This window comes from Orycteropus afer, unplaced genomic scaffold, assembly GCF_000298275.1.
Source record: "Orycteropus afer afer isolate SDZICR_OR568_19922 unplaced genomic scaffold, OryAfe1.0 scaffold00217, whole genome shotgun sequence".
Lineage (NCBI taxonomy): Eukaryota > Metazoa > Chordata > Mammalia > Tubulidentata > Orycteropodidae > Orycteropus > Orycteropus afer.
This window is the reverse complement of record NW_006921804.1, coordinates 5,409,315-5,418,178: the sequence shown is the minus strand read 5'-3', so window position 1 is coordinate 5,418,178 and position 8,864 is coordinate 5,409,315. Positions and strand designations below refer to the sequence as shown.

Genomic DNA, 8,864 nt, shown 5'->3' with positions numbered 1-8,864 from the left:
TTGCCCAACCTTCCTTCCAAGGAGTGGCTGGTGGGTTTGAATCACCAGCCGTCTGGTTAGCAGGCAAGTGTCTTAGCCACTATGCTACCAGAGCTCCCACTTGATCTATTAGTGGTGTTATTTCACATATTAATGTTGCCACCTCATGCCACAGATTACCAAGGCCCTCTTACTAACAGAGGCAGGGTCACTAGTGTCTTCAAGATTAATCAAACTAGACAACCAATTTAGGAAGCCCATCCTTATGATTTTTCTCTCTAGAACCACTCTCGGTACCTAATGTGTTAGACTGGGTTCTCTAGAGAAACAAAACCAGTAAATAGAGAAATTTATCTTAGGAAAATGGCTCACACACTTATAGAAGCTGGCAAGTCCAAAGTTCCTGGATCAAATGTCAAGCTAGAGGCTTTTCCCAACTCTTGCAGCCTCAGGGGCTGAGGAGCTCAAGGCTGGTAGGCAGTACACTGGCTGTTGACTCCAACGAATGAAGAATCCAAGATCTCCAGGCCAGATAGTGGGTTGTTCACTTAGAGACAATTGTAGGCAGCACAACAGAATCTCGATCCACAGAAGAATGTCTCTTTTCCAGGACAGCCCATAGATATACTGGAAGCAGACCACACTCCTAAGGAAACTCCCTTTCAAAAGATTCCCTGCTCAAAACGTAATCATCTGATCCCATCATGGGAATAACTACATCACAACAGCTTAAACCACACAGAATTGTAGTCCAGGCAAGTTGACACACAGGTCCAACTATCACAGTGCATTTTCAATAAGGGTTCATACATTACAAGGAGCTTTGGTGGTGGAATGGGTAAGGCATTTGGCTACTAGCCAGTAGGTCAGTGGTTCAAACCCACCAGCTTCTCTGCAGGAGGAAGAAGAGGCACTCTAGTTCAGTAAAGATTTCCAGCCTTGGAAGAAACCCAGTGAGGGTCACAATGAGCCAGAACTCATTCAGAGGGAGTGGGTGGTAGACAGCCTCTGTCTGAGGAACCCTTCCTTACCTCATCTCCTTGCTTGCACTCTTGCCTGCTTCCTGTGATCTATTCTCCACAAAGGCAGCCAGGGTGATTGAAAAAAAAAAAAAAAAACATAAATTGAATCATCTCACTTCTCTGCCTAAAACCCCCAACATCTCCCTAACACACTTAGAATAAAGTTCCAAGTCCTGCCCTTGGTCTATATTGTTAGTGACTGTCCAGTCAATTCCAACTAAAGATGTCTCATGGTGTGCAGAGTAAAACTGTGCTCCATAGGGTTTTAAAAGGCTGATTTTTCAGAAGTAGATCTCCAGGGCTTTCTTCCAAGGTACCTCTAGGTGAATTCGTACTGCCAACCTTTGGGCTAGCAGTCGAGCACTTACAGTCTGTGTCACTCACAGTCTATAAGTCCTTGCTTATCTACCCCTGCTACCTTTATGCCTTGTCTTCCACAACTCCCTGCCTCAGTCACTCCATCTTAGGCAGGTTGGATTTGGTGCTGTTCTCTAAGCACTTCAAGTATGTGCCCAGCCTAGGACCTTAGTCTCCATCTACCAGGAACTGTTAGGCCCAAATGTCTGCAAGCCACCCTCCTTCATCTTTTTCAGGTTTCTGCTTAAATGTACTCCTTGACCATCCCATCTAAATCAGCACCCTCTCCTCCATTACTTCTGCCCCAGGCCCAACATCCTACTTTAGTTTTCCTCATATCACTTATCATCACCTACCAGTGTATTATAGGATATATTTTTATTTGTTTGCATATCTTTTATTTTCCAATAAAAAAACAAAGCCGTCACCATCAAGTAGATTCTGACTCACAGGGACTCTGTAGGATTGAGCAGAACTGCCCCACAGGGTTTCTAAGGCTCACAGGGACTCTGTAGGATTGAGCAGAAGTGCCCCACAGGGTTTCTAAGGCTGTAATCTTTATGGACACAGACTGCCACATCTTTCTCCCACGGAGCATCTGGTGAGATTCACTTAGCAGTAGAGTGCTTATCCACTGCAACACCAAGGCTCCTTTCTAATAGAATTCAATATAGCAGGGTTTGTTTCTGAAATTTATTTCCTCATATGGAAAGTGGAGAAAGATGGGGGGGGGGCGGATTAGAATGCTGTGGAATGAAAGCTCTAATAGAATGCATACTCCAAGAGGACAAGGATTTTGTCTCTTTTGTTTCTGGCTATCACAGATGCTCAGTAAACATTTGCTGAATGAATGAATGAGTGAGCAGTGGAAATTCAATAAATATTTGATGAACAAAGGAAGAAGGGGGTCTCAAATGTCTAAATGAGAACTTGCAGAGGGGTGAATCATGATCAAGTTTGAGGACAATGGGCATGAAAATAAAAAAAACTCCAGACGTTGTTAAGAACATTTTAAGAATACATTTATTAGATCTCATTTCCCTCAGGAAAGGCTAGGCTTTGATGAAAGAATGAGGGAATTTCTTAGAGACATTTCTGGGAAGGAAATCCAGGGAGATAGCTTTCTACCCTTTGTGGATATTTACATGGGCAGTCACCATCACTCTGGCCACCAGGGTCACGAACTCCTCAAAGCTGACTTCTCCATCTCGATTGTCATCCAGCTCTTGAAATATTTTGTCAATGGTAGCTTGATCTTTGGTATTCTAGGAGAAAAAGATAGCAGAGATTATGAGGTCAGGATTTCCAAACAAGATCCTTACTCTCCTTTCTCCAGGTACCCTCTCCCTTAAAGTTCAGCTTAGGGAACCCGGAAACAATAACTCATCGACCAAAACCATGGGGAAGGATCCCCAGAAGAAACAGAGGAAGAGAGAAGAAACTGTGGTGAACCATCCTGGAATCGTCCAAGACTTGATTTGGAAAGTACTCTAGAGCTCACCTAATCCAGCTCCTTGCCTGCCTCTCTCTAATTTACATATGAGGATACAGATTCAAGGAAGAGGAAGTAAATGTAACCTAAGGTGATGAGTGAGCCATGGAGAGAGAGAAGTGGAGTAATTGCCCAGCTTGCAGACAACACCCTTGGGGTTCTAACTGAGGTTGCCCCACCCCAGTCCTTGTCCTATCATGTTTCTGGGCTTGATGCTTCCTTCAGTGCAGAAGGGTGGTGCAGTTGAGTTGAGAGGGCATCACTTACCATGAGGGTGTTTGGAAGTTCCTTTGTGATCAGCTGCTTCAGCTCACCCTTACTGAGAGTGTCAAAATGCCCCACCCGCACTGAATACTGATGGAAGACATTGATTATTCCCTCCAGGTGGTCTTCCAGCATCGTCATCTTCTCAACCACAAGTTAACCTGTTGAAGACACAGGAGGTCCAGCCCTGCCCTCCTTACCACACCCTTTCTTTCCTCTCTTTCAGTATCAAGGGTTTAAAGGAAGACATGACTTCCCCCTGCATTGTGCTCTGTTGACTGTGTCTGATCCATGCTGAACTTCCCATTTATCAGTGAGATGGGGAGGAGATGGATATATAATACCAATTAAAATTTGGATTCCAGACAAACAATAGACAGGCATACCAGTTGAGCATTTACTGAGGTAGATCCACTCCTTGGAGGGAATAAGCATGAGAGAAAGAAGGGCTGCTCAGGCACAGGGAGACAGCTCAGGGGGTAGGAGTGCATGGAGAGATGGACACAGGGAAGAGGTAACTATGGGGAGGAAGTGGGAGGAGGGGGAGATGTTGCATTGTGCTAAATTGTGATCAATGTCATGAGAAAAAGTGTATGTGAACTGCTGTATGGAAAGTGTATTTGCGCAGTAAATTTTCACCCAAATCTCAAAAAAAGAAAAAAAATCTAAAAGAATCAGCCTTGGTCTCTCCACAGTGTTCCAAGCTACCCCCATCCACAAAGGAGGACTATTCAAAGGGTATTGCTCACTCAAGCTAACCTGGGAAGCGCTCTGTAGTTGATCAGGCTGTTCATATTCCCAGGTGATGGTCTATGGGCCATACACCCTTGACAGACCTTCACCATAACACTCCACCTTAGCCATCCCCAAACTCCAAGGCTCAGTTTATCTATTACACCAAGAGCTGCTGCACTTGGGACAAAATACCATCAACCCAGAGATGCTCAAGTGAACACCAGATTGTGGTTTCCAAAAGCCTACAAAGGACCCACTTGCAATCACCACCCTGTGGAAACGACCAAGGAAAGAACACTTACCCCTCAAGGCACAGGCAGCACAGAAGCAGTAGCAAGAAGCCACACTAGTGAGAGACACTGGGCCAGGCAGGTTTATATAAGACACTCCAGACTTCATCTTGAACAGTGAGTGAAGAAATCCTCTCTCTGATTCATCCTGAGGCAAATTCTGGACATGCTCTGTTGCTCAAGAGAAGCTTCTAACCTGTGGCTTTGACTGTAATACAGGCAGTTCACGTTGCACCCACCCAACAACCCACCCACTGCTCAGCCTGATTTATCCTTGCATTTCCTTAACCTCAGGTCAAGGCCCAGCCTTCAGGAACTCCATCTGCCCCTCCTTAATAATGGGCTGAGAGAATAGGTTTCACTGCCTGGAAGAGACATTTGCCAATTGTCTATTACAGGAAAAATGATAATGACAATAAAAACAAACATAACTCACTGCCATTGACTCTAGAGCCAGACTCACAACAACCCCTCCTTGGGTTTCTGAGATGGTATCTCTACAGAAGTAGACTGCTCAATCTTCCTTACAAGGAGTAGCTGGTGGGTTTGAAGCACCAGCCTCCTGGTAAGCAATCAAATGCCTTAGGCACTACACCACCAGAGCTCCCTATAATGACAAGAGAAATAATAAAAGTGAAAATGTAATCCTGGAAGAGAAAAGAGACATTAGGTAAAAACTAAAGAACTCCAAATAAACCATGAGTTTGAGTTAATAACAATGTATTAATAACTTTAGTTCATTAATTCTAACAATCAATTCTTGACTATATGCTATTTCTAATTCTTTTTGGTACAGTGACTCCTTATATTCCTTCTATCTTCTTTTGATGTTTCCTGCACTGAAGGCATTGGTGAAAAACAAGGTGCCAGGAATGGACAGAATACCAACCATCATCAACAAATGGATGCCATGTTGGAAGCTCTCATTCTTCTATGTCAAGAATTTGGAAGAGAGGTACCTGGCTAACTGACTGGAAGAGATCTGTATATTTGTGCCCATGTCAAAGAATGGTGATTTGACAGTATGCAAAAATCATTGAACAATATCATTAATATCATACTCAAGTAAAGGTTTATTGAAGATAATTCAAAAATGGTAACAGTATATTAACAGGGAACTACCAGAAATTCAAGCTGGATTTAGAAGAGGACGCTGAGTGAAGCATATGATTGCTGATGTCAGATAGACCTTGGCTGAAAGCAAACAATACAAGAAAGATGTTTACCTGTGTTTCATTGACTATGAAGGGCATTTGCTTGTGTCAATGATAACAAATTATGGATAACATTGTAAATATGAGAATTCCAGAACACTTTACTGTATTAATGCAAAACTTGTACATAGACCCAGAAGCAGTCATGTGAACAGAACAAGAGGAGATTGCATGGTTCAAAATCAGGAAAGATTTGTATCAGGATTGTATCTCCTCACCATACTTATTCCATCTGTATGCTGAGCAAATAATCCAAGAAGCTGGAAGGTAAGAAGAATGCTGCATCAGGATTAGAGGCAGACTCAGTAACAGTCTACAATATGCAGATGACACAACCTTGCATGCTGAAAGCAAAGACTGGAAGCACATACTGATGAAGATCAAAGATCACAGCTTTCAGTATGGGTATAAACATAAAGAAAAGACTCACAACTACACCAGTAAGAAACATCATGATAATCAGAGGAAATACTGAAGTGGTTAAGGATTTCAATTTACTTGGATCCACAGTCAATGCCCACGGAAGCAGCAGTCAAGAAATCAAATGACATATTGCACTGGGTATATCTGCTGCAATAGAACCTCCTTAAAGTGTGAAAACACAAAGATGTCACTTTGAGGACTAAGGTACACTCAACCCAAGTCATGGTATTTTCAGTTGCCTCATTTGGAAGCAACAGTTGGACAATGAATAAGAAGGAACAATGAAGAATTGATGGCTTTGAATTATGGAGTTGGCCAATAATATTGAATACTCCATGGACTTGCAGAAGAATGAACAAATCTGCCTTGGAATACAGCGAGAACGCTCCTTAATAGTGCAGATGGTGAGACTTCATCTCACATACTTTGAGGGAACAGTCCTTGGAGAAGGACCTCATGCTTGGCAAAGTAGAGCATTAGCAAAAAAGAGGAACACGCTCAATGAGATGGATTGACACAGTGCCTGCAGCAGTGCCCTCAAACACAGCAAGGGTTTTGAGAATGATAAAGGACCAGCAGTGTTTCCTTCTGTTGCACATAGTCTCTATGAGTCAGAGTCAACTCTTTGACACCCAACAACAACAACTCTAACAATTGTATGTGGGAGAAAGACCTGGCAATCTGTTCTCATAAAGATTACAGGCAAGAAAACTCTATAGGTTAGTTCTGTTCTGTCATATATAGGGTTTCTATGAATCGGAATCAAGTCAAGAGCACCTAAAAACAACAATGTAAGATGTTAATAAACCGAAAAGAAAAAACACTGCCATAGAGTCATATCAGACTCATAGAGACCCCTCCTTGGGTTTCAGAGGCGATGTCACTATGCAATTAGATTGCCCAACTTTCCTTCTGAGGAGGGGCTGGTTAACCACCAGCCTTCTGGTTAGCAGTCAAATGCCTTAGGCACTAGAGAAAATGTATGCATGCACATCATAACAGTCTGCACTGTGTTCTCAATTTTTCTATGAACCTAAAACTATTCTAACAAAACAAAAATCCATCTTAAAAAATCTAAACATACATTGGGCACTTACAACATGCTACACACTGCTTTTACACACACCCTCACTTAATTCTCAAAACAGCAGTGACATTTGAGTGCTACTAATATGCCCATTTTCCAGATGAAGAACATGAGTTGAGAGGTTATATAACATTTCAAAGTGTCAAATCCAAATTCAAAAGCTTTGCTGTTGTTGTAACATTTTTCCCTAAAATGAAATTTTTTTTATATACAAAATAATATATGCCTATAGAGGTGTTATGAGGCTCAACTGAGAAGAGGTGTGAGAAAGTGCTTGAATAGAGTAAAGAAGGGATGAGGGGCACACCTGGAGCTTAAAGTGGGCAGCCTGACCAGATGGCAGCCCACCACACTCAGTTTTCCTCCACCAGCCATCTGGTAAACAGTCAACTCCCTTAGGCACTATACCACCAGAGCTCCCTACACAGTCAATATACCTACAAGGTTAAAACTCTATGCTAATTTACTTTTTGAACCTTTTCTCTCTCCAGACACAGCTGTCAGCTGTCATTATTATCCAGTTACAATGACGCTCGAATCATGTGGCTTTGTGTGCACGCACTACAAACACACGCTGTTGTTTCTGTGGCTGCTGATGTTTTTATAGTCGTTGATTTTGTCAAATCTCCAGTGCTTCTGCTACAATATTGTGGTAATTCTTATTTGTGAACCTCTATCAATAGCTTTTTTGAGAATGGAGTAGTAATTAAAGAAAACAAGGAGAAAAATTTTAAAAAGATATCTGCTCAGTTACTAATAATGTTGTAACTAATAATATAATTCAATATAGAAAGATTTTACAAAGCAATTGTATTGTTAGTATTCATATAATTTAAGAAATATTACATCTAAGCAATTTAAAACTATATTTATTACACGTTATTCTATGATTAATATTTATAATAAACATTACCAAGGATTCTGTTTGGTCTGGTATAGGAAGAGGTCCATATCGGGAGGGTGACACCATGAATTACTGCACTGGATGGCACCAGCCCTAGTGATGCCACAGACTCAGTCCCTGCCCTTATTGAGCTTACTCTCTGGGTAGCACACAGAGACATGCAACAGAATCCTTGGGGGGGCAGGGAATAGAGGAAGGTAGCCAGTCAGGCAGAGGCATGGTTGTGGTTACTTTAGGAAAACTTTTGGCATGTGAAATGTCAGCTTAAAGATCTTTAATGTTTATGGTGGGAGGGAGGCTGAGACCTCTCCCTAGGTTTCTCTGGGTTGCAGGGTTGCAGCATTAATCACTGGAGCAGAGGGTGGATTTTCAATAAGGATCCTAAGAGACGAAGGATCAATATCTCTATGCCTCTCCACCTTCCTACCTTTCCCATTACACTTTTCTAGAATTTGGCAGTTAGGAGACACAGCAAGTTGGACTGGTGACCACAACAAAAGTGCCAAGCTAGGAAGAGATAAGCTAGTCCACTGAGATAAAAATTGTAAAGGCTCTCCTAATGACCTCCATTCAGTATCACAGACTCTCCACTGTGTATTTTGTGTTAACACAGTTACTGAAGGGCCCCAGACCCAACATGGGCACCACTGAAGTCTGGACTTAGAACCATCCCTGTAGGATATCCGGCATTGGGGGCTCAGTTCATCTACAGACCCTGCGGAGCAGTGAATTACTTGGTATGGGTTTTCTAACCACAGTCTTTTGTAACTCCCACCTGATTACTGGGTGGGACCATGTAAATAAGGTGTGTAGAATTCTGATGCTGGGATCGATTCATTTTATTACTTTGTCAGTCTTAGAGCCTTCCTAGAAGCAGAGAGGGTATCTCACTGCCATCAAGAAAGAGAGCTGGAAGTGAGGTGGAGCACATCGTCGAACCCGAGATCTTACACTGGACGTCCTTGGCTGAGAGACACCCTGGCAGAGAGAGGCCTCGGCAGAGCAACAGTGGCAGTGGAACTGAGAGGCCCAAGACAGAGTGGCAGGCTTACCTGGCCCACAGAGGCAGATGCCAGGATGAGAGACCAAAGGCCAGA

General features: G+C 42.7%; 1 protein-coding gene across 1 annotated transcript; it reads right to left on the bottom strand.

Moving 5' to 3' along the window:
* Positions 1–2,482: 2,482 nt before the first annotated feature.
* Positions 2,483–3,255, bottom strand: LOC103203567 (protein S100-A12-like). The gene is made up of 2 exons (XM_007948626.1): positions 3,118–3,255; positions 2,483–2,623 (listed from the first exon to the last, which is right to left on the bottom strand). Exons 1-2 carry the CDS (start codon positions 3,253–3,255, stop codon positions 2,483–2,485), a joined length of 279 nt encoding a protein of 92 aa, XP_007946817.1.
* Positions 3,256–8,864: the final 5,609 nt, after the last annotated feature.